At 41.0% G+C, this 24543-nt stretch overlaps 2 protein-coding genes across 6 annotated transcripts in view; one reads left to right on the top strand and one right to left on the bottom strand.

Annotated features, from left to right (window-relative positions):
* Positions 1-18039, bottom strand: part of tmc1 (transmembrane channel-like 1) — a 24041-nt gene extending 6002 nt beyond the window's left edge. For all 4 annotated transcript variants that reach the window (XM_030736944.1, XM_030736946.1, XM_030736945.1 and 1 more), the window contains exons 1-12: positions 17891-18039; positions 7915-8003; positions 5301-5324; positions 3449-3905; positions 3181-3369; positions 3009-3099; positions 2847-2928; positions 2571-2677; positions 2377-2475; positions 2129-2271; positions 1898-2042; positions 1601-1795 (exon numbers count right to left, since the gene is read on the bottom strand). In XM_030736944.1, coding sequence (XP_030592804.1) covers positions 1601-1795; positions 1898-2042; positions 2129-2271; positions 2377-2475; positions 2571-2677; positions 2847-2928; positions 3009-3099; positions 3181-3369; positions 3449-3905; positions 5301-5324; positions 7915-7951 — 1569 coding nt within the window. In that variant the 5' untranslated portion in view covers positions 7952-8003; positions 17891-18039. The remainder of the gene's footprint in view (positions 1-1600; positions 1796-1897; positions 2043-2128; positions 2272-2376; positions 2476-2570; positions 2678-2846; positions 2929-3008; positions 3100-3180; positions 3370-3448; positions 3906-5300; positions 5325-7914; positions 8004-17890) is intronic.
* Positions 17428-24543, top strand: zfand5a (zinc finger, AN1-type domain 5a). Of its 2 annotated transcripts, none has more exons than XM_030736950.1 (6): positions 17428-17683; positions 20977-21138; positions 21602-21704; positions 21812-21897; positions 22417-22545; positions 22632-24543. In XM_030736950.1, the coding sequence occupies exons 2-6, from the start codon at positions 20979-20981 to the stop codon at positions 22778-22780; spliced, it is 627 nt and encodes a 208-aa protein (XP_030592810.1). In that variant the 5' UTR covers positions 17428-17683; positions 20977-20978; the 3' UTR covers positions 22781-24543. The 2 variants fall into 2 exon arrangements, with proteins under 2 accessions (XP_030592810.1, XP_030592809.1); XM_030736949.1 differs by lacking the exon at positions 17428-17683 and adding an exon at positions 17697-17825.

The raw sequence follows: 24543 nt of genomic DNA, 5'->3' as shown, positions 1-24543 counted from the left end.
TCTTCTTTACAAGTTTATTTCCATTCATTGATGTTTGCAGGCATTCGTTTATGAACAGCTCTCTTAAGGTCATACCACAGCAGTTTCATCGGGTGGAGGTCTGGACTTTGACTGAACCACTGCAACACCTTGATCAGTTTCTTTTTCGACCATTCTGTTGTAGACTTGTTGCAGTGATTGGGATCCTGTTGCATGACCACTTTGGGCCAAACTTAAGCTGTCAGACAGATAGCCTTTGATGAACATTTGACTCTGCCCCGGTCCCATTGCTGCAAAACAAGCCCAAATCATCACCCCTCCACCACTGTGCTTGACAGTTGATGTGAGGTGTTTGTGCTGATAAGCTGTGTTTGATTTTTGCCAAACGTGGTGCTGTGTGTTATGGCCAAATACCTCTGCTTTGGTCTTAGCTGTTGAAAGGACATTGTTCCAGAAGCCTTGTGGTTTGTTCAGATGCTACTTTGCAAACCTAAGCCTTGTTGCAGGACTGCACACAGTCCTGTGTAAACTCCCTTTTCATATAACTCTAAATGTCAATACACAATTCTTTCACAATGTAATCCACAAAGAAAGTTGAGAATTTGTTAACAGCTTGCGAAAGAAGAAAATAATTGTGTATAGATGGAGCTCAAACAGCTTTAGATGCAACATATGGCATGTGTGCTTTTTCCTGCTAAGATAAACATGTAACTAATAATATGAACAATGTTTAAGCCAGAAAAAAATAATGTAACAGGCCTTAAATACAGATATTTATTACAAGGGTGCTTTTGCAGCTATGACTGCAAACTGGTGCAGGGCTCTGTCATGGCGCTGCACTGGTTTGCTTTTGTTGTTTGCTTGGTGTTCTAACCCTCTCTAAATCTAGGTGGGGTTGAGCAGGTATGGATCCTCCTCTGGGTGGAGCCTTGGGGGTCCCACACTTCATTCAGCTCACCTGTTGCTGCTTTATCACCAACTACTATTTAAGGAGCAGCTCCAGCACCCAGTCTCTGCAAACTTTCAGGTCCTTGTTTCCCTGCTTTCCAGCGTTCCTCAAGTGGCCAACGTTCACTTTTCAGATTCACTTACCTGTCACAGTCAAGCTGGTCCATTCCTCCAGGAATCCTTCACCGGAATACTCTGACAGCATAAACTCACCTGCCTGCCCACCTTCCTATCACCTCAGCTACAGCCACAGAGCAAACCAGCGGCCCCTCTCTAAGTATCCTCCCCCATGTCTCCAAGTAAGCAACCGCACTCACTTCCTTTGGAACTTGTCTGTGAAATCTCTCTAAATGGATTCACCTGGACTCTCCTCTTCCCGGTAACCTGATCATTCCCCCTGAACTCTCCTCACCGGCATCCACTCCTCTGCAAGTTTTCCTCAAAACAATAAATCTGTTAAACTGTAAAACTGCCTTCTTTGGGTCTTGAGTCTGCTTTTCATTATTGCCATTTTGGCCTTTGACAGGGACTGCTGGTCAAATTCTAAATATTATGGTGTGTTTTCAAAACATTTAAACCTCAGCAAGTCTTCCTTGCTGCCAAAATTATTCATAAACTTCCCTTTGTATATGTTATGTCTCATTAATTCTCTCTCTCTTTCTCTCATATCTACCTCATTCCTTTCCCACCACGTGTGATTCTCCAGTCCATCTAAGGCAAACTTCTGAGAACGGCGCACTACAAAGTAGATGAGGTATCCACTTCCTGCTAGGCAGCACAAGACCAGGAAGTTGGCCAGCACCCGCAAGAAACGAGTCAGATGGATGTTGTCATCCTTGTGGCTCTCTTGCTCCTCCAAGATTGCTTCCTGTAGTGGAAGAAAAGGTGATATAGTGTCATGTATTACACTGTATCATACCTGAACTGCATCAAATACTGTATTGGAAAGCAGGCAGTGAGCTGCATTAACCTTGAAGCTGGTGGTGATGGAAGCAAATTTATTGTCTGCTGTTTCAGCATTTCCTATCAGGTAGTCCCAGCTTGTGAACATTTTCCAGCTGAAATTGAAGCTGTTATCATCGCCGACCCCTGACTCATTTGCATTACGAGCCATCCTTTAATTTCAAAATGAGTGCATTATTCACTAAACCATTGTGGAGTGAAGAGATTCATTATTTGTATATAGCCTTAGCAAACTTACGTTCTAATGACCACCATATAGCTGTAGGCCACTGTACCCACACCAACCAGGAAGTAAGACAGAGGCATACGAAACTTGAGCCAACCAATGGTGCGCTGGTTGTTGTAGAAGCCATAGAAGAGGACTGAGTACTGTGCGTAACCCTGTGGATACCAAATTTTATTTGGGGTGACTATTTCAGAATATTATTATTATATCAGAGGTCTTAGAAATAGGCAACAAAGCAAAATAAAATATTTCACACTGACCCCAAAGTCCCAGAGAACAGCAAAGTCCATGGCGCTGGCCTCCTCAGCTCTGGGGACCGTCTTTCTTGGGATGCTGCCATATGGTCGGCCCATTAATGCCTGTTAGCAAGAGGAGGAGGAGAATTAGAGGGGGAAAAGCAAATACAAGTACAACCCAAAGTTCAGATGCAGCTCATGAAAAAAAAGCAGCATACCTCCGGTACCATAACCAGGCCGAAGGTCAGGCAAAACAAGATCATGTTGATGCCATACATCCACCTCAGGAAGATGAAGTATGAGGCGACTGAGGAGCCAAAATGACCTCAGGAACAGAAGAAAACACTACATCTGAGAAAATGCATTTGCATGTCTGCTATAGAACCATGATGCAGGCTATCCTTCTAGTCATAGAAAAGATGTAACTTTGAAAATGAGAAATTATATCTTAGGAGAATCCTACATATAAAAAAATAAAATAAAAGCACACCTACTTTCAATCTCCTTTATTTTCATCTCCCATGGGATGCATGCAGTTTTGAAGTTTTCAAAGTCCCGTTGGAATTTCATCCATTTCTAATGACACGATTAGTTTTTTAATAAATCATTATGTTATTTAATGATTGTATAAAGAAATAGAGTAAGTGAGTCCTTGCCTTGGTCATCATGACTTTGTATGCATAGAGCTTCCTGCCTTTCCCTTTTCCCAAGGCCCCTTCATATTTTTCCACAAACTCCTGAGACTCCCTATAAAAAAGCAGATATTAGAGTAAAATACTGATTGAATTAGAGCAGAAAAATTCTGAATGACTTATTTGTGTAAAGTACCGCAAAGTGACAAGTTTCTTTTTCATTGACCAGGGTTTTCCCCTTAGACCTTGGATCAGTTTCTTCCTCTCATCCACCGCCTCCTTCAGCTTTTCCAGCTCCTCTGGGGACAGACACTCTGGCCTCACCTCATCCTTCTCAGTGTCCTCCTCTTCATCGTCATCCTCTTCGCTCGTCTCCAGCTCTGAACTGAGGCATTGAACTTTTAAGCACCTTTTTTTTTTTTGTCTGAATGACATTATAGTGAAATTGTAAGATAAAACACTACCTGGTTTCAACCTTCTTGTGCTTTTTCTTTTTCACTTCCTGCGCTTTTTCCAGTTGTTTACCTCCATCCTCTTTAACCTCCCCTATTTTGGCACTTCCATATTTCTTTTTTCCCTTTTCAATATTTTCTTCAACTTCCTTCTTTTCCATTCTGCGTGTTTTTTCATTTTTTATATTCTTTCTTGCCTTTGCTGCCTTGCCACTTGTCACTTGGACTTCTTCCTCCTCATTCTTCTCTCTTCTACTGGTTTCTTGTTTATTCTTCTGTCTTTTTCTCTTGCTTCTTTCTCTTTTCTCAGCTACCCCCCATAAAACTTCTTCCCCATCTCCTGCTCTTGTTCCCGCTTTTCTCCTCTCATTTCCTCTCTTCCTTTTCTGTCTGTCATCATCTCTTCTTTTTATTCTGTGTCTTTTACTCTTATGTTCCTCTTGCAAAAACAAGTCCTCATCCTTTTCACCTGTAGTGGAAATTTAGGTGTTATTTTTATTCATTTTTATACTGAGTGTTCATATATACATATTACAGTTTTTCTCAACCAGTTTGGCACAGGTCTCGAATCACCAACGTCGTTCTCGCCACCCTTAATGCAGTTCTCACACAAAATGATACTCATGAAATTATATACAGACAAAAAATATATATATGTATATACAGTCTCAGAACATAGCACCAACTACTGTATAGTCCAGTACAGCCATAATATATACATCCAGCAACCACTGTATTAAGTACATCTGTTCATCTGCTCATTAATGAAAGTATCTAATCAGCCAATCACATGGCAGCAATTTAAAACATTTAGGTGTGTTAACATGGTCAAGGCAGCCTGAAGTTCAAACTGAACATCAGGAAGAAAGGTTAGTGAAACAAGGTATGCACAGGAGCATCTCTGAAAGCACAACACCTTGAAGCAGATGGGCTCCAGTTACTGAAGACCACATTGGGGACCATTCCTGTCAACTAAGAACAGGAAACTGAGGATACAACTCACATCAGCTCACCAAAACCGGACAACAGAAAATTAGAAAAACGCTATACTCCAATGGCCTCCACAGTCACCAGATCTCAGTCCAGTAGAGCATCCTTGGGATGTGTTTGAAAGGGAAATTTGGATGAGCAGCTGACAAACCTGCAGCAACTGTGTGACGCACTCATGTCAATATTTAGCAAAGTCTCTGGAATATTTTCAGCACCTTGTTGAATCTGTGCCACAAAGCTCTGAAGGCAAAAAGGGGTCCATCCATCCATCCATCCATCCATCCATCCATCCATCCATCCATCCATCCATCCATCCATCCATCCATCCATCCATCCATCCATCCATCCATCCATCCATCCATCATCTTCTTCCTCTTATCCAATTCAGGATCACAGGGAGCCTTTCCCAGCTGTCATACATATTTGAAAAAAGTTTGAAGAAATTTGATTGAAAACATTAATGCAGTGCTGGACAGTATTCAGGGAAGTGAGCAGTCTAGAGTTGTATATAAACTATTTTGATAAGTTGTGAGATTCAAGTGGGAATCAACACAGTAATAAATATCTTGTGCTGAAGTGTTGTTAGTGGTGAAGTATGTGTAGAAACAATAGCAGTGTGTATAAAAACAATGAAAAAGGCTAATGTGGATAGGGAAATGCATTACTGAGTTAAGAACTGCATTAAGAGTAGTGAGAATGACTTTTCTGCAGTGAAAACTGCACCAAAATGATCAAGAAAAACTGTATTTAAACTCACATAGCATCTGTGATGTTCACAGAAAGTTAATTAAGGTAATTCTTACCTTACCATTAAAAATGAGCTTAAGGCTCGGACCTTTCAGGGATTCACCTAGTCAAGTATAAGTACACTTACCTGCAAAATCCAGTCCAGTGTCAACTATGGGAGAGAGATAATTTAATAATTAAATTAAAAGGTGGAAAAATTGAGTAAACCTCATTATTTTTCATCTTATTTATGATAACTGTATTTCCCTCATAATCAGCTTATCTTAAACTTCACTTTTAAATTGGATAAACTGTAGTGATATAGTCACTTAAAAATGATGTTCTCATGCAAACTAAACTTCATTCTATTTTACTATTAATTTTTTCACATTAAACTTCCTTTTCCCTCTCTGTTTGCTTGAGTTGAGACAACAAAATTAAAAAAATATATATAAAAATATTTTTTTCAATAAATATGCAGTGAGCAGCAGTTCTCTGGATGAAAATGCCTTGCTGATGCCAGAGGTCAGAACAGAATGGCCAGACTGCTTCAAGCTGATAAGAAGGCAACAGTAATTCAAAAACCACTTGTTACGACCAAGGTACGCAGAAAAGCATCTCTGAATGCTCAGCGTGTAAAATCTTAAAGCAGATGGGCTACAACAGCAGAAGACCAGGTGCTGCTCCTGTCAGCTAAGAGCAGGAAACCAATGCTACATTTCACACAGATTCACCAAAAGCAAAACCAATCAGAACAGTAGAAGATTGGAAAAACATTGCCTGCTCTAATGAGTCTTGATTTCTCCTGGGACATTTCAGACGGTAGGGCCAGAATTTAGCATAAACAGCATGAAAACATGGATTTATCCTGCCTTGCAGCAATGATTCAGGCTGCTGGTGGTGGTGGTGTAATGTTGTGAGGGATATTTTCCTGGCACACTTCGAGCCCCTTAGTACCAACTGAGCATCGTTTAAATGCCACAGCCTGCGTGGAAGTTGGCTGCTTCCAGCGGGATAAAGCACCACGTCACAAAGCTCAAATCATCTCAAGCTGGTTTCTTGAATATGACAATAAGTTCACTGTACTCAAATGGCCTCCACAGTCACCAGATCTCAATCCATTAGAGCACCTTTGGGATGTGGAGGAAAGGGAGAATTGCATTGTGGGCAAGCAGCTGACAAATCTGCAGCTACTGTGTGAAGCTATCATGTTAATATGGACCAAAGTCTCTGAGGAACCTTGTTGAATCTATGCCATGAAAAATTAAGGCAGTTCTGAAGGCAAAAGGGGGTTCAACTGGGCACTAGGTGGGTGTACCTAATAAAGTGTCCACTGAGTATATATCACTGTTTGCTGAATGGCAGAAGTGTCTTGATTATAAGTGTATTTGTGAATGCAAAACATAACTAAGACTGCAGTTTAGTTGTGTGGGGTCATATTTGCAGCAGATAGTGCGCTTTGTAAAGTGATGCTCTTAATTTGATGAGCCACAAGAAAGATGAGTTTAGCATTTAGACAGCTTTTTAAACTTAATCCACAGGAGTCATAATTATAATTAGAACACTGCACACTTTAAAATTACCCAGTATAAAGCTGACAAATTGTGCATTATTGATCATGTATGCAAAATAATGAAATTTCACACTGCAAATCTGTTATACATACTTCATAACAGATCTGCACTGTGAAATGTCATTATATTGCATACATGATCCACCAAAGATCCTTAAGTAAAAGACTGGCAGGGTTTCCTGCCATTTCTTCAGCTTTATCTTTGAACTCAAAAATACTTCAGTCTGGCTAACTTAATGCTGTTTTAAAATCATTCACATTTGCAGCTACATGATTTTTTTTCTCCTTTTATATATGATGGAAAAAATTTTCTCTTTTTTCTTACTTTATTGTGCTGTGTTTTTACATGGTTTTGCATTTATTATTTTTTAAGAAAAAAACATCAGATTTTTTTTACATATTTACAACCTTTATCCTCTGCAAAGCTCTTTATAACTGCTTTATAAATCCAGTCCATTTTTTTATATCTCCAATACCACAGTGAGCCCTTTCACTGGTGGAGCTTAACCTACCTCATTGTGCACCTAGAACTATTGTGCAGTAAAGGGGGATAAAGAGAAAAACAAAGAGGACCACTGACAGACTGAACAGATATTTATGTAGTCGGCCTTTTGATGTGTGTCCTTAGTGTAACCGGAGTGGCCAGCACATGGGTCATTATGGCTGGGTGCAGCAGAAGGGCACAAAAGAGGCAAACAATGGCTTAATGAAGGGAGACGGGGTGACTAAGCCCACAAGGATGGGGGAGACAGCCAAGGGCAAGAGGCCAGCTCCCAAATATGCAGCAGAGTGAACAGGAGGCAAGAGCTGGGTGATTAAACATCTTTGTGGTGGGCAATAGTTGGCATTTTAATTATTTTATTAATTAGAGGCAGACATAAAGTAACTGTACTTTATATTGATGAACAAAAACCTCAATAAATATGGATATTTTGTCCAAAAATGGGTTCAAATCACTTATCTCAACAATACCACGGAGACCAAAAGCTCTTGTTCTATTTAAATAATCAGTATTTACCAGTATCAGTGTTTTTCCCTAATAAAGACATTGACATGTGAGTAAAAATTTGCATTACCTACAGGAAAATAAATAAATCTATTTGACCTGTATCACCCCAGCCACAGAGAAGTAATGCACTGCTGTCACAAAAAGTCACAAAAATATGTAAAAGCATGGTCATGTTCTTACTGTCATTCTCAGAGATGATCAGACTGTCCCGAGGCATCTTACTCTACTGGTCCTGGAACAGTCGCTCGAACATCCAGACGTCATGCGAGCTGAAAAAAGAGTGAAGCTGCAATGTTTCAGTGGTCTCACTGGTCTCTCTCCTTCTGCATCTTCTGCACCTCAAATGAGAATGCAACTGTGTGTGTGTGTGTGTGTGTGTGTGTGTGTGTGTGTGTGTGTGTGTGTGTGTGTGTGTGTGTGTGTGTGTGTGTGTGTGTGTGTGTTTGTAGGGGGCTGGTACATGATGGGTAATTCGCATGAGAAGTTTACTTTTTCCTCGCCACCCACTGACCCGAAACAGGGACATTGATAGCCTGGAAACCCTAGAGCCACACAATTTCACTATCAATCAATTATTCAAAACAGTTATGACTTCCTTTATGTGGCTGCATGTGGATGTTTATGAGTGTGTACTTGTCGCTATGCAGGTGGAAAGACAAAAGCAGAGGGGGGTTATGAGAGCAGCAGGCCAGAGTGGAGATCAGTCCTCTTTGACAGATTTCACTGTGTAATTATAGATGATTGACCTCTTAGGATTCACTGAGAAGTGAAAAAGTGAAGTTTAAAAAATCATGTTAAGTGATTAAAAGTGTAGTATATGCCAAATAGTTTGAAACAGATAAAATCAGCCTCATAACTGAGCTCTTATTGATAAAATAATGGCTCTTATTTAGAAGTGAGGATTTAAGCAGCTTTAAGCTTCTTGTTCAAAAAAAAAAAAAAAAAACTAATATTAAACTAATGGAAAGGTCACAGCTGATCTTTCCAATTTAATTGTGTTTTGCTATTGAAGAGCATAAAAGAGGTTTGCAGATTTTTGTCTGACTCCAGTATGTCTGGTTTCTGGACTAATTCAGAGCCACTGAGTCTGTTTGGAGCCTCCTCTCTGGCTACACAAAAGTATGAATGTTTTTTTAAATTACATTTTAGCTATCAGTATATTTTGTTTGTTTGTTTGCTTGCTTGCTTTTTAGACCTTAGTTTCCCCTCTGGATTTGGGGAGAAGGTGAAAAGATTTGCATTTGATAAACTGGCTTATGCAAAACAAACCATGTGGCCATTACGTCTGATGTATAATGAATTTTTCATTTTAAAGATACATATAAATGAAACATATTGTACTCACATGACTAAAACAATGGGGTGAATTTATAATACATAAAAATGCAACACTTCGGTGATGCAGAGAAATGAGTTCAAGGTTAATGAACCTGTAGAGGGTGGTGTTGGTCTACACTGATTCCAAAGCAAGAGCAGGAAGAGAGAGAGCGACAGATCTCAGCCTTCGTAAAGCTATGTTTTATTTTTACGTGACTAGTTTTCTGCATGTGTGTCGATGAATGACCGTGTGCAGAAAGCCCCAGAGTGTCACAGTGCATGTTTGTGTTTGTGTGTATATGCATCAATTCGAGTGTTAGTGAAGGAAATAAAAATAGGAAGGGTATCAGGTTTCTAATGCTAAACTTAGATGCAGCTTTAAGGGAGTCACTGAAGTGGCAAGGTGAGGAAAGTTGTCAAGGCCACTTGAGCAGAGAGTGGCATCAAAACAGCTGGCAAAATTTGTGTTCAGCTGCTTTGTAACCAGAGGTCTTTATCCATACAAGGCCCAAACAAATGAAAAGCATCTTGAACTGGATAGTGAATTTAATGGGGAGCCTGTCTAAACTGGTGTTCCATGAGACCTCCTGGAGGATGTGGTCAAAAGCTTAGCATTAGAATTTGGACAATTCATTGCCAAATCAGGTGACAGCAGTATTGCAATTATCAAGGCCGGAGTAAATGAACACATATGTAGTCGTATTTAGTTCATGGTGGGTACAGAGTGTGAATTTAGCAATACTCCTCTGCTGGCAGAAACAGGAGTGAATAAACAATTTACATGTTTGTCAAAGCTCAAAGAGTTTCTATCACCTTTAGAACACTGTAGCTCTTATTTTGTCAGTATTTAGATGTTCTTTTTATATAGTTTTATATAGTTAACATAAATAGTTTTAAAATTTTGAGGCATGACTAAGGTGAAGGATTGAAGATCTTCTGCACAACAATAGTAGGTGATACCTTTAAGATTATTCATTATTTGCACAAAAGGAAGGAAGTCGAATGCATACAGCCTCAGGCACAGGACAGAGATTCATTTGCTGAGGAGTGACTATGAACACAAGCAAGAAAGTCCTGTCTGCCAGACATGAAAGCCGTTCTACAGATACTCACCCACTGCCTGAGTCTCTCAAGCAATATACAGTATTATATATAATATACAGTAGGTATATTAGGCTCTAAGTACTTGGATAATAGCCCCATTTTTGTACTTTTGCCTCTGTTCACCATCACAGTGGATTTAAAATAAAAAAGTCAAGATGAGAGGCCTAAAAAAATCAACTGTTTAAGAATTACAGACATTTTTTATGAATACTGTCCCCTTTTCAGAAGCTTAAAAGTAATTGGAATAATTAACACAGTTAAATATGATAATTTTTTTTATATACTTGGATGAAAACCCCTTGCAGTCAATGACTGCCTGAAATCTAGAAGCCATGTACTTCACCAAATGCTGTATTTCCGCACTTGATCTGCTCTGCCGGACATTTACTGCAGCTACTATGAGCTGCTGCTTGTTCGTGGGTCTTTGCAGTTTTATCTTCAGTAACTGACAAGCATACTCTATTGGATTGCGATCAGGTGACTGACATGGCCATTGAAGAATATTTCTTTGCAGTGGGTTGCTTTGCAGTTTGATTTGGCTCATTGCCCATTTGCACCTTGAAGTACTGTCTGATCAGTTTTGCAGCATCTGGCTGAATCTGAGCAGACAGTAAAGCCCTGTGTGCTTCAGAACATATCCTGCTATTTCTATCAGCAGCCACATCATCAATAAACATAAGTGACCCAGTTCCACTGGCAGCCATACATGAACATGCCATAGCACTCCCTCCACCATATTTGATAGATGATGTGGTAAGCGTTTTTCTCCTTCTCCATACTTTTTTCTTCCCATCTTTCTGGTTAATCTTGGTTTCATCCATCCAGTGATTTATTTCCAGACCTGTACAGGCTCTTTTAGATAGTTTCTGGCAAAGTCTAATCTGGCCTTCCTGTTCTTGAGGATAACATTTGGTTTGCACCTTATTGTCACACAACTTTCTATTTCCATTCATGAAAGCGTCTCTCCATTGTATACTTTCACAATGATACGTCTACCTCATGGAGAGTGTTCTCGACTTGCTTGGATGTTATAAAGTGCTTTTCTTAAAGAAAGACTTCTGTGATCATCCACTTTAGTTGTTTTCTTTTGTCTTCTGAACTGCTGAAATCCACAGAGTCAAAAGCAGCACATTCATATCTATGTAGTCCAGTCCAAGAATGATCGTGAATCAAAATGTAAAAGATTTAAAAGACATTGAGAGGACCTGAATGCAAGCAGTAGAGACCAGGATGGAAACTGTCAAAAACTTGTCCATCTAAGACTGTTTTCAGGTTGATGAAAAGAAAGACTTGAAAAACAGAAAAATGTGTCCCCTTTATTTGGCGGAACACTCTTCCTCCTCAGCACCTCTGCAACTTCCCCAGGTAACCCACACCTTTTTTGCTATGAGATGACTTTGCTTACCACTGCGCATCCATGCATTTCCTACCATGTGTGAACAACAGCTTTAACTCTTCAGAGGCCTGTACAAATAAGCCCACCTTTCTTTTTCTTTTCTTTTTTTTTTAACAGCATCAGGGACTTTGTGGTGGTAACCTAGAAATACTGTAGATGACATTTTCAGAGAAAAAAATCTCTCCTTGATTATTTACAGGAAACATTATCGTATAAAAGATTATATTATAAATAATATACAAAATCCAAAAAAAGACATGTTCATTGGAAAAATACAGATAATAGTAATTTTGCAGCAAAATGCATGTATTGGTATCTGAACATGAAATGAAAGGAGTGTGTCGATGTGCGTGCAAAGCACAGTTTATCTGTGCATTTTTGAAAACATTTTGAAACAGCACTTGTAGCTATCAGTGTGCAGGGCTTAGGCAGTGATTCATCATTTGATAAAAGACTACTGGGCCCTCTAAAAGTGCCTGCATGTACTGTATGAGTCAAATAGCAGCTCTGTAACAGAATATGTCTGTAGCCAAGCTCCCTGCCCCCTAATACAGGCCAGAGAGGCCAGAAAAGCATCATAGACTTAGAGGAAGCATGTCTAGTGAGGTCTACAGGCACTGTACTGTATCTTACCAAAAATAAATACAAGGAGTTCACAAAAAGGAAGATCTTTTTTTGAAGAAGAAGAAGAAGAAGTGGGAGTTATCATGAGGAACAATCAGCAACATTAAGAAAATGTCACCGAAAACAGTTGTTTTTCAGCTGCAACAGGTAAAAAAAAAAAAAATCTCTATTTTCCTCTTCTTCAGCCTGTCAGCTCTGGCTGTTACATAGTATGTGGAAAAATAACTCAGATAAATAAAATAAAGGGTTAAAACAACAACAAGAAGAGCCTATTGAGAACCTATAGAGCTCATCTTGAAATAGCAAATATGTTTGGCACAACAACGCATTCAGATCACAGTTCTGCTTGCAAGATCTACCAGACATGACAGGCTTTAAAAAAAAAAAAAAAAAAAAAAAAAATCCATAAACACATTCTGTAGAGAGCCTGCCTGCATTTCTGTGATAATAACAAGCTAGCGATGAACTTTGTATAGCATTAATCGCCTCAGCTGCACAGCTGTTGATGCTAAATGTAAAGCAGCAGGGAGTTTGGGCCCTGAGGGTAAAACTTGGCTGTTTTTGTCAAAGAGAAAGAAGAGCTCTGAGAGGACAGTGCAGGTTAATCCAGGTGTGACTCAGACTTGAAACACATTTTTGCCAGAGGGACTGAAAATGAGGCACTCAATGCAAACAGAGACGTGGCATTAAATATTGCTAATGCACTCTGTGTGATGTGCAGCTTCAATCGGTTGTTTACACCAGAGACTATCTGGGATGATTGGCTGCATTTGAGCAAAGACTAATTTTTCAGTTGTACAGACTCCAGAAAAACAGCCTTCTTTATATATACTGCTGTTGGAATTTTGGGCAGGATTAATAGCAGGTCTTTACTACTTGCCCATCTAGATGTTTTCCTGCCTTGTTTTTCTCTCTCACTAAATTCCTTCTCCCTGTTTCTAGGTCTTTCTGAAGAGGAGATTTGACTATTGCCCCAACATGTAAATAAATGCTTTAGAAAAAGCCTTCCACATTGTAATATGACAAAAGCAAGTAGGAAAAGAGAAAAATTGATAGTTTACATAGATAGGAGAAAGATAGAAGAAGTGGGTTGCTCAAATTTGTACATCATGTTCATGGCCCAGCAACAGATGTGTGTAGGTGTGAGTGAGAGACTAAATGGGAACATGATAAGTATGCGTGAGTAAAGCAGCGTCATCAAACAGGGAAGCAGACCCTGGCAGACTGTGGGTGTTTTTATGGGTGGGACTTGGCTGCTGCAATTGACAGATTACAGCGGTGGAGGCGTGGCTTGCCCTTGCAGTCAGAGGAGCACGTGGCTAGGCCCGTCTGCACGAGGGAGCAGCAACAAAGACCAGCCAGTCTGGAGCAGAGAACAGAGCACAGGACATCTGCTGCGCACACACACACACACACACACACACACGCAGGCATGTGGTCATACATAGAGTGTCGTATATCAGCTGTGAAGGATAAACTCACACAGAGCGGACTGTAAATGGCTACAGATTTTTTTCAAATATATATGCAACACCTCTCTGTTGGCCTTTTACATGAACCATGTGTGCACAAGAATGTGCACACTCTACATGTCAATCCAACAATTATCCAGATACCTATGTACAGTGAGGCCTGTGTGCGAACAGCAGAGAAGAAGGAGGGATTTTAGATAGAGACTGTGGTGGGAAACTTTTGGGGAACTCCTCCCTCTGCTCAAATAACAAGAAGCACATTCATGAGAGGTTCTGAGGAGGTGTACAGCAGCCCTGAACGGTCATTGATTTGAGCCTGTTTTGTTGTCCGTTCATGTCTCTTTAATTTTCTGTCTGCAAATCTCTCTTATTGCTTCTTGGAAGTCTTTTCTACATCCAAACTCTTTCGCCTGGTGCCTGAACATTTACAGCAACAAGAATTTACAGTAAATCTGTCCCCGATTGCCCCATATCACACACACACACACACACACACACATACACACACACACACGTGCACATGCTGTTAATGAAAAGTGCTTCTCTTTTTTTACTGTAGGCCACACAAACACCAACATATACAGTGCTGTCCCCCCTTTATGGGGGCTGTGCATGAAGCAGAATGTAGACAGAGCAGGGTGGGGGATCAAGTTTTGAACCAATGGTTGTAGTCAAAGCTTATCAAGCCCCACACACAGCTTATGTAAATGGATAAGCTGCCATTTCCACCACTAGCCCCTTTATCAACAGTGTCTCACCACACCGACGCCAGACACAGGCAAGCTGTGTGTGTGTGTGTGTGTGTGTGTGTGTCGGGTCGACCAATATCTGCCTAGTAACTGCAGACGGGCTGCTCCAGATTCACATAAGTAATCCACACACGCACACACACACACACACACGCACACACACACACAGAATAAAACACATAACAAAAGACACCCAAAAACTTTAGGTATCTGTTGCCATGGCAGCATTGTTACTCTCATCCCCTCAGGTGTATGTCAGAGTAATGTACGAGAAAGTGACATACACCTACAACAAACACACATATAGAAGCTGAGCTACAACAGCAAGGGGGATGGGTAAAGATACTCAACACCTCCCACTCTCTCCTCAGCTGCCCCCTCCTCTCACTGAAACCCGTGAACCTTTATACACTGAATAGATATACATTTCAACACATGCTCCTTCTTTTCTGCTCCCTGCAGGGCTGCATTAACACAACATACACACACACACACACACACACACACACAAAGGCCTTAGTGTAAACCCAGTCTTCCATCCCTCCCTTCTTCACTCACATATGAAAAGCTTTTGGGCTAATGTCAACAGAGGGAGAGTGCTACTCGCATGTATATATACACAGAAGACCATTAGCATAAAAATGCAGTCTGTTGAGTTGCCAGAAGTGCTGCTTTGTGTCTGTGTGGTAATATGTGAACTGTGATCTAAACTATAACTGGTAGCTTTTTCAGTGAGTCTTTAAATAGAGAAGGAAGACTGGCTTTTAAAGGCTCTTTTCTGATACACTGTCTGTGCATTGTAAGCTGTATAAATGAATTTACTGGCATCAGAGCTTCTCTTTTTGAAAATCTCGAAAGAAAGGAAAAGAGTGATATCAAGTCATATTGACTTGTACAAAAATAACACTTATTAGTCCAAATATGCTGTTTTAAGATAATGTAAACTCTCTTCCCAATGGTTTGTTGTCATGCATACAGTATATTCCTTTGGTAATGCTGCTGATTGGAGATCAGTTGCCTTCTTAATTTTCCCAATAACCAAATCTGATAAACAAAGAATTTCAATCTTTTGAGGGGTTTTTTTCTTTCTTCTTGTAAAATGTTTTGCCCATAAATGCATCATAATAATATGGAATATTAAATATGGAAATAGGTAAACATGCCTAAATGAATAGAACACAAGAAGCTAATAACAGACAAGTAGGTCAGACCACAAGCTGTCCTCTGTTCATTTCTATGTGATGAAACCAATTTCAGCAGCAATGCCCCTGTCTGTCTGTGTGTGTGTGTGTGTGTGTGTGTGTGTGTGTGTGTGTGTGTGTGTGTGTGTGTGTGTGTGTGTGTGTGTGTGTGTGTGTGTGTGTGTGTGTGTGTAAGAAGGAGAACGAGATACTTCCCCTTGAAAAAGTCAGGTGAATATCAGCAGAAGGATCCACTTTTACTTTCACTTAGCTATCACCGTTTTTCACTTTCCATATAACTCTGGTTTGAACTGGCTCAAACAGACTGTTGCAGCCTTCTAGGTTTCCATGAATCGACTCACCGAGAGATGACAGCATGTGCCCCCAAACACAAGCTTGCACCAGACCACACAGCTTCACCGGCGTTTTGGTTTTTCAGCGCAAAGTGAACCGTAGTGCCTGGGGATGTGTGTGATGTTATGCTGACAAGGTGGGGTGGGGGGTGGGGGATATGTAGAGACTTGTTAGACCTTAGAGCAAAGTACCCAGCCCGTGTGACGCATTGCAAGCGAATGGAGAACATAGGGTTGTTGTTTTTTTGGGGGGTTTTTTTTGGTTTTGGTGTTTTTGTATCACAAAAACAAATCCTGTGGCTTGTATGCTCTGGTGGCTATTAATGTAAAAACAAAGGGTTAAAGTAAAATAAAGAGACCCCACAAGATTTGCATCATGAATTTGGCTTCACTATAAATATTTTCACCACCAGGAAAGATTTTTTTTAGAAACACTGAGTGCGAGACTGCCAATTCAAGACCTCCCACCCAATGAAACACTTGACAAGCCACCAAAAAGTCTGCAAAAATGTTTCCTATTTGTAGTATATTCATTTAACTGGTATTTTACACACTTACCTTGATACTATAACCTATTACCTTCCCAACAATGCCACCATTTGACTAATTCTGGTATAAAATGCTATGTATTTATATAGAATAAAATAATGTTTTGTGTCTAAAACTTTCATACATTCCCAGAAACACCACTAAGGGCTCACCCTAAGTGCTTTCAATGGCTACAATCCAGTTTCTCTACTGAAATTAACATTGGTCTTATAATCTGCTTGAGACATGCTTGCACTCTCTTTTGTAGCTATCTTTGTGAGGACCGGTTTTACAATGTGTTCTACCTTAGTCCATATTTTAATAAAGCTGTTTGATGGTTACGGTTCTGATTTGGGATTAGGGTGAAGATCAGGGGCTAGGGGTTCACTAGGCCCTCATGGGGGGTTGTGAATATACTAACAGTATTGATACTACTACTTCAAGTTCACTATGAATATCTGTACCTGGGACATTAGCAATTGTAAGCCAAACGTTGTGAAATCAACCATCCCTCGCGATTGGCTCTTCCCCTGGAAAACATGTTTACAGTCTGTACTTGTGTTGTTCCTCTGACAGAAATAATCAGAGGCCCTATGAGTAGTAGAAGGGGGCGAGGTTTCAATAATAGTGCCATCTCTAACAGATAGGTGTGTAGGATCGTCTACAAAGAGGCATTCCCCGCTAATCAAATGGCAGACCTACATTCTTTTTGTTTTAATTCACTCATTGTCAGCACCATTATTCATTCATCCTATCATTTAGGTGGATTACTCAATATGGTTGTCCTTGTAGGAGGATGACGAATACATGTGTAATAACGCAGTCATGAAGTGGCGCAAGCGCAGACCGACTTTCACCGCCCTCCAGTTCTTGCAGAGCCGTGCATACAGAGCTCGAGGGCTCCCCGGGCAGCCAATGGCGGCACGTTGTTTTACCCGTGACATCATCCGCCACTCCTCTTACTAAAGAGGGAAACAAACATCCACACAGAAGGAACGGGAGAGGAAGAGAGAGAGGAAGGAAGGTAGGAGGCCGAGGAAGGGAGACTTAAACCCGTCTAAACCTGTCTGGCATTGAGGACGACGACGACGCATAACCGAAGTTAGAAAAGAGAAAAGGACCTCACCGGGACCTGAAACCATCGACATTTTCCAGTTGCCCCATACTAACGGCCACTTTTTCCCCCCGTCGTCGTCTCGCGAGAAACTTCATCGATTTTTAGCAGGTGATGGTCTTGGATTATTTTTATTTATTAATATGGATTAATTTTGAAGTGAGCTCAAGCTTAAACGAGGTAAACGACGAAAGGATGGGTGTTTGCAGAGGTGACGGTTCGGTGATGGCGACCTTTAACGGTGGATTGAAAGGTCAGGCAGTGTGTGCGTGATGGCTGGAGTGTGGTAAACAAGCTTTTTTTCCCACCTACTTTTACCTTGTTAAAGTTGCCATCGCCATCATCTCCTCCTCCTGAGTAGAAGTATCACAAGCCCTCGAACGTGACTTGGTCTGTTTCAGAGGAGGAAAAAGCTAGCTAGTGCTGCTTGCTGTGCCTATTTTTCTGTTTGTCCCGAGAGCTGGGGGATGGGGGCACCAAAGCCAACTAATTCCTGACTAGAAATAGAAAATTCATAAGCCGAATAGGCAAGTATAGCGAGGGACTTTGCTTTGAAATTACTACAGAGCTTTTACTAAAATACTAAACCAAGTCCTCGTTCGGCTTTAGCCGATGTTGGCAGTAGTTTCAGCAGCTTTGGATAAGACGAGGTTTGCTCGATGTGGAGAGCTATGTGGCACCACCGAGTCTTTTTCTAAGTGCTTAAGTACGGTTATATAATCGTGGTTGTTCACGTATCCTCGCTTAAATCGCGCAGAAAACTGTGTTTTAGTGCAAATACAGCGATAAAGGCGAGCTACGAAACGATGTCTAAACAGGAAGCAGGGAGATTGCAGACAAAGGAAGAAAGAAGAAACAAAGGGAGCCGATACCACACTGTCTAGACTGTGGGTTTCCAGAAAAAACCATCAGTGTTGTTGCCTTCCTATCAGCTTCGGATGATTTATTTTTAACATCGTGTCCTTTAAAAAAAAAGAGAGCATATTTTACAGCGTGTAACAGACCAATTCTTTTTTTTTCTTTCCTCTCCTCTGCCCTTCAGTGTGACTCAGGACTTTCAAGCCCAACAGGGCCTGAAATATGAGCTGAGCTTGCGGGTGATAAATAAGCACAGTTTCCCGTTTTGTTTGCTCTAGCTTATCACCCATACGTTTTTGTTTTTGCTTTTCCTGTTTTTATTGTAGCTTTCGCTGAACAGATAGATAACAACTGGCATAGTTTCTAGTCAGACCAGTTCTCACATGTAATTGCAGTGAGGGTTTGGATCCTTTGTGAAAGGAAGTTGGGTTCATTGGTCGTGACTGATGATCTGCTCTGTGCTGGAAAGCCCCCTGAATTCCCTTGTCTGGTGTATTTTACAATTTTTAAAATTTGCAGTGTGAAAAGTAATGTTTTCCAGCACTGTCTGGAATAATTTGCAAGTATGTTTTGCTCTTAAATAGTGTCATAGCAATGTATTAATTGAGGTGAACCGGTAATAACCCTCAGTATGAGCAGCATATGCTTTATGTTTCTCTGGAGGATCCCCCTTTATTTATGAAACATTTAAATCTTATCAAATATGCAGCGTGACCATGTCTGCTTTACCTTATCGCTGTCCTTATGAGGCCTTGGTAAATATTAGGTTACCATGCCTGCTGTTTATCTAACAGCTGGACCCATTGTTCCTTTGTATTATAAAGTTAATGTGTTAACTACTATGGGCACACATATCTTGTGTTGTCAGATGTGATTTAGTCACAATTTAAATCAGTATCTTTGTTTTTATGGAACGGTTTTTTGCTTGACGTAGAGCTCAAATCCTCCAATCCACATCTAGCAGTCTAACAGCTTTAAGAGAAAAATACTAACGATCCGAATAAAGGGGGAAAAAATCCTTTTGAGCTGCACATTAGTTGCCAGCTTTTAGCTCACTCCTGTCTGGCATTTTTCAGCAGTCAGCAGTTGGACACGTGACACAAATGGGAAAGGTCTTTGTGGGTTTTTCCAAGGAGACCCTGTGTTGACACACTGGTGATAACATCCAGGTGTAGAGAAATTTCTTCAGGGGGGGTGGAGTGATGGGGTTGGGAGGGTGATAGCTCAAGAATTAATGGCGGTTGTTATTTAGGACACCTCGGATGAACTGACAGGACGTTCTGAACCGACTGCCAGCCTCTCCTGGAACATTGAGCTCGCCTGCCCTGTTTGTGTCCGTGACCAGAATATAGACGAGCTTCACACCAACGCAAGCAAGCAGCTGCTGTGTTGCAGCAGAACAGGGCAAAGGTTGTTTACAAAGGAAATATGAGACTGTTGCCGCGTATGTCAGTAGTTGATGGTGTGTTGATTTTTTTTTTTTTTTTTTGATAAAAATAAGTAGATGAACCTTTAAATAAATAAGTGGGGGAGGACGGGATCAGCTGGATTGTAAAATGGCCTGGACAGGGCTGGCAGGCACAGTTCTTCTTACCTGTCTAATCTAGGCCTTCCTGTGAGTCTGTCCATTCATGTAGCTGTTTTTGATTAATTGCCTCAAAGTCAGCGTCTCCCATTACACAGCTTCCTGCTCTGTTGCACAAAGACAGGCAGCATCGTCATAGGACTACTTGTTTTGCCAAGTTACGCACATGCACGCTTGTTTTCTGGGCGTATGTGTGATGAGAAATGACTAGGGAGGTTTTGAAATGCCTTGTAAGGCAAGAGTCATGGGTAGGGAGGGGAACACTCTGTGAAACTGCTGACCTACTTTGTTTATCACTTGTAGCCTTGTGCTGTTTAGTAAGAACAGATTATTATTTAACCTGATGTGTATGTTCTTTTGTGACCAAGATACTGTGAGTGAGTCAGAGGTTTGTTTTTAATTAGATGGGGGAAGTAAGAGCCTGAATTTGGTATGAGGAAGAAGAACAGCTGATATGAAAGCCCACAAAAAGGCATGGTGGTATAAATGTTGGGAATAGCTATATCAGTTGTTCTCAGAACCACCATAAGAGGTGGTAGGAGGGAAGAGGTGACACGGCAATAAACAAAGCTGTGGGACTGAGCAGATATGAGCTTCTGCCAAAGGTGTTGAACAGAACACAGTGAGTGTTGTTTGTTCTGTTGACTTCCTGCGGAGACCCATTCATTACTGTATTCAGGCTAAAGGGCAAGTCGAAACAGCGAGGCATGTGCTGAATTTACATAAAATGACACTTGTGTTATCAGTCAGCCCTGCTGGTACTGCACCCAGTTTCTCTGGAACCAGACTGACAGGGAAAAATACATCCAGGAAAACATTTCAGCTTTTTTTTTTTGTTTTATTTTGTTTGTTTGTTTTTTTAATGCATGTGTCACATCAATGTGTTGGTGCAGAAAACTGCTTTCTGTCTGCGCCTGTCGGTCTAATAAGCATTCTCACTCTGTCTCCCTCATTCTTTTAGCAATGGCTCAAGAGACGAACCAGAGCCCAGTGCCCATGCTTTGTGCCACAGGCTGTGGTTTCTATGGCAACCCAAGAACCAATGGTATGTGCTCTGTATGCTACAAGGAACACCTGACACGCCAGCAGAGCAGCGACCGCATGAGCCCCCTCGGCCCAATGGGTACGACGACACGCACACATTTGATTTGTCCGTTCCTTCCTTTTCACGGAAGAGTTATTGCAACAGACCAATTACGTCAGTTCTGATGTAAACAAATAAATTAATGATAAACCAGTATATTTATAGTTATAGGCTCTATTTCTCTCTATTTCCCAGCCTCTACTTTTTTTTTTTACTGTGGATAATGAAAGACAGGGTCAGGGTTATAGAGTGTTCCTTTAAGCACTTCTCTGATCAAACATTAAAGTTTCTGTCATGATGCAAAACCTGTTAGAACTTTCAAACAGGAAGAATACATTACAAAAGAGAAGTGAGATTGGCTTGAATACACTTTTAGAAAAGAAAGAGTCCGGAAACTACTGAAGACAGTTTCAACTATTCAGTTTATTTCTTGGTATGCACACTACATCACTTTGATTGTGTTTATTTGACTTTTTAATTGATTGCCATTGTGATCATACAGGCTCAACTGCTAGTCCTACCTCAGAAGCTTCAGCCATCCAGAGACTAGAAGCCAGTCTAGCAAAGGTTGATGCCTCCCCTGCCCCTTCACCAGACATGTCTAGGTCAGTATCTGCTGTCATCAACTGTCTGAGGTTTGTCTGTGACTTTTCTTGAAACCATATGAGTGAGCTGCTGACTGATCTGCCTCCCTCCCCGTTTAAACCTGCAGAACTGTTCAAGGATCTCTTCCTGTGACTCAACAAATGACAGAGATGAGCATCTCGAGAGAGGACAAACCTGAACCCCTAGAGCCTGGTAATATATGCATACATTCCTTGTAGTTACAGGCAACTTTACAGGCATTTTACACATATTCAACCAACAGCCTAAATACAGGCATCTCAAGGCAAATGCTGTTTTATAGCTCCTTCTCTATCCTCAGTTTGCTTTTGATGCTTCGCTGCATACCTTAAAACTCCACTGTTGGTTTTACTTACAGTCTTCAAGGAAGAGAGGGTGTCTAAAAATAAACCTGTTTAAAAATACCTCCACACCAGAGGACACTCTCAGATTTAATCTTGCCTACCAGAGGCTTGCTCAGAATAGTGTACTCTTTGCTGCCAAAAACAAGAGGGGCAATTTAGAGATAAGGAAAATACTAATTACTATTATTTTTGGACAACAATGCAACATTTTCAAGGCCACTGAGTTTCATTGTGCTGTAGAAGTGTGACAAACAGCCTTGTGCTTTATGAATTAAAGGGATAATGACAAATTAAAGCTTGCGTGACTAAAAGTATTTTTTTTCCTCCTATTGTCTGTCTTGCTGTGTAGTTGTAAGCCAGCCTGCTGCTTCTAGCCCTACTCCTGTAGCTTCTTCCAGCAGTGAAGAAAGTAAGAGTGACACCCCCAAACCTAAAAAGAACAGGTGCTTCATGTGCCGCAAAAGAGTGGGACTTACAGGTGAGGTCACAATTCAGCACACATTTCTGTCAGTGCACTTATACCCTCCTGTTCTAGCTTTTAACCCTTGATCTTTGTGCTTACAGGGTTCGACTGTCGCTGTGGCAATCTGTTCTGTGGCATCCATCGGTACTCCGACAAGCACAACTGTCCCTATGATTACAAGGCTGAGGCTGCTGCCAAGATCCGTAAAGAGAACCCCGTGGTGGTGGCTGACAAAATCCAGAGAATATAATCAGACAGATCAGCAGTGGCAGCAACAACGAAACACCATTGACAAAGACTGGAGTACGAGTGCGAACCTTTGAAACGAGCACCGGCAAGAGTGGCTAAATGAGAACGGAACGGACTTGATTAACAAAATTACAACCTCAATAAAATAATGGGGAAAAAAAAGAAGGAAAAAAAAAAAGTTCAAGATCCTGTCTGAGGAAGATGCATGAATGATCACTTTTCTCCCTTTTTTGATTAATTCATTAGTTTGTTTTATCCTGTTTTCTGTGGTGTGACTTTGCCGCTGTTCAGTCCTTTTTGTTTTTCTAAGAATATGTATTGTCTTACCAAGAGCAGACCAGGCTAAATGTCCAGGATAAGCTGTGCTCCTCTCACCCATACCAGGCGCCATTTTTGTGCCAAACCGTAGACAGCCATTTCACACATGCTGCCATGTGTCAGACACTGGCTGATCTCTGAAAAGCATTCAGACTACACAAAAACAGTCCATACAAGTGTTCCCCCTCTACCTTTCAACTTTTGTTCTGTGCTCCACTGGCGCTGGAGTCAGTCAGCGACTCCCACCATGCACGCTTTTTTTTTTGGGGGGGGGGGGGGGGGGGGGGGTGTTTTCTTTCCCAGCTTTACCTACCTCACACCTGCCGCGTTAAGCTACGTCGTCTTCCCATTTACTTTATCTTCAGCTTCAACCCCAGTAGAGCAGTCGATCATCATGATAGTCGGCGCCGGTGACCCCCTCCAATCAGCACGCCTGTATTCACTTTGAGTTTGATTGTGATGAGGCTGTTTGGAGATATCATGCTAGACGGGGTACAAACAAATGAGTCGCTGAAGGAGTTCCACCAAGTAGTGCAGGGCTGTGTGCGAGCCAACGTGTGGCCTGCGAGGAAGGATGGCACCCTTCCCTGGTGGGTCTGGTGGGTGAATTTAGACTTCAATATTGTAGGGGCATAAATGAATGGGATAAATGCATGAGTCACTCTTCATCTGCATTAGTGTTTCAGAAATATCACTCAACGTAGAGTTTCAAATGTTTTATTTGCTGAAAGACAATTATCTGTTATGTTTTATTAGCTTTTTTTTCTCTTCCATTGTACTGATGTTAGCACATGTATTCAGTGCATTTATGGAGTTAGGGTATGTGAACCTTTTTTTTTTTTTCTTTTAATGCGCTAACAGAACATTCATGTGAGCACAGTGTGTGTGTGGGTGGATGTGTGTGTGTGTGTGTGTGTGGGTGGGTTCGTTGTTTCCCCCCCTTTTATTCTTTTGACTGTGGAGCTACCCAGTTTATCAGCACATGTTTACAGAACTACAGGAGCATGCCAGAGCTAGATTTATGAAAAATAATAGATACCAAGATTAGATGTAACTTCTCATCTGTCTAACAGCTATTGGTCTCTGTGTGTCTGCTATAGAGCGCCGTAGAAAAGTGTGTGTGCGTGTGTGTGTGTGTATTTGTGTGCGTGCAGGTGCACATACCTGAGCAAACGTGTGTTTTCATGGCTGCCTGACACATTGAAACCGATGTACGTTTGTGATTTGTTTCTCCCCTGTAAGGATGTGTGGGTTTTTGTTTTTTCATTTAAAGATAATTGTATGTATCCGTTTTGAGTTTTTCCTTTCTGATTCTTAGTTATATGCAAATTTGTACAAAAAAAGAAAAAACAAACCGTGTTGATATTTATGTATTACATATAATCTTGCTATCCAGCATTACAACAGAATAGTATCATGTAAATAAAACTGTACAGAGAGACATTA

Source organism: Archocentrus centrarchus, chromosome 9, assembly GCF_007364275.1.
Source record: "Archocentrus centrarchus isolate MPI-CPG fArcCen1 chromosome 9, fArcCen1, whole genome shotgun sequence".
NCBI lineage: Eukaryota > Metazoa > Chordata > Actinopteri > Cichliformes > Cichlidae > Archocentrus > Archocentrus centrarchus.
Note: the sequence above shows the minus strand (reverse complement) of the source record. Positions and strands in the feature narration are given on the sequence as shown.

What these genes read in the sequence shown, in the direction of transcription:
- zfand5a (XM_030736949.1), top strand. Translation starts at nt 17,768, where the DNA reads ATGGGTGTTTGCAGAGGTGACGGTTCGGTGATGGCGACCTTTAACGGT. An exon ending in GAGCCCCCTCGGCCCAATGG is followed by an intron (nt 21,139 to 21,601) that starts GTACGACGACAC and finishes GTGATCATACAG; the next exon opens with GCTCAACTGCTAGTCCTACC. An exon ending in ACCTGAACCCCTAGAGCCTG is followed by an intron (nt 21,898 to 22,416) that starts GTAATATATGCA and finishes CTTGCTGTGTAG; the next exon opens with TTGTAAGCCAGCCTGCTGCT.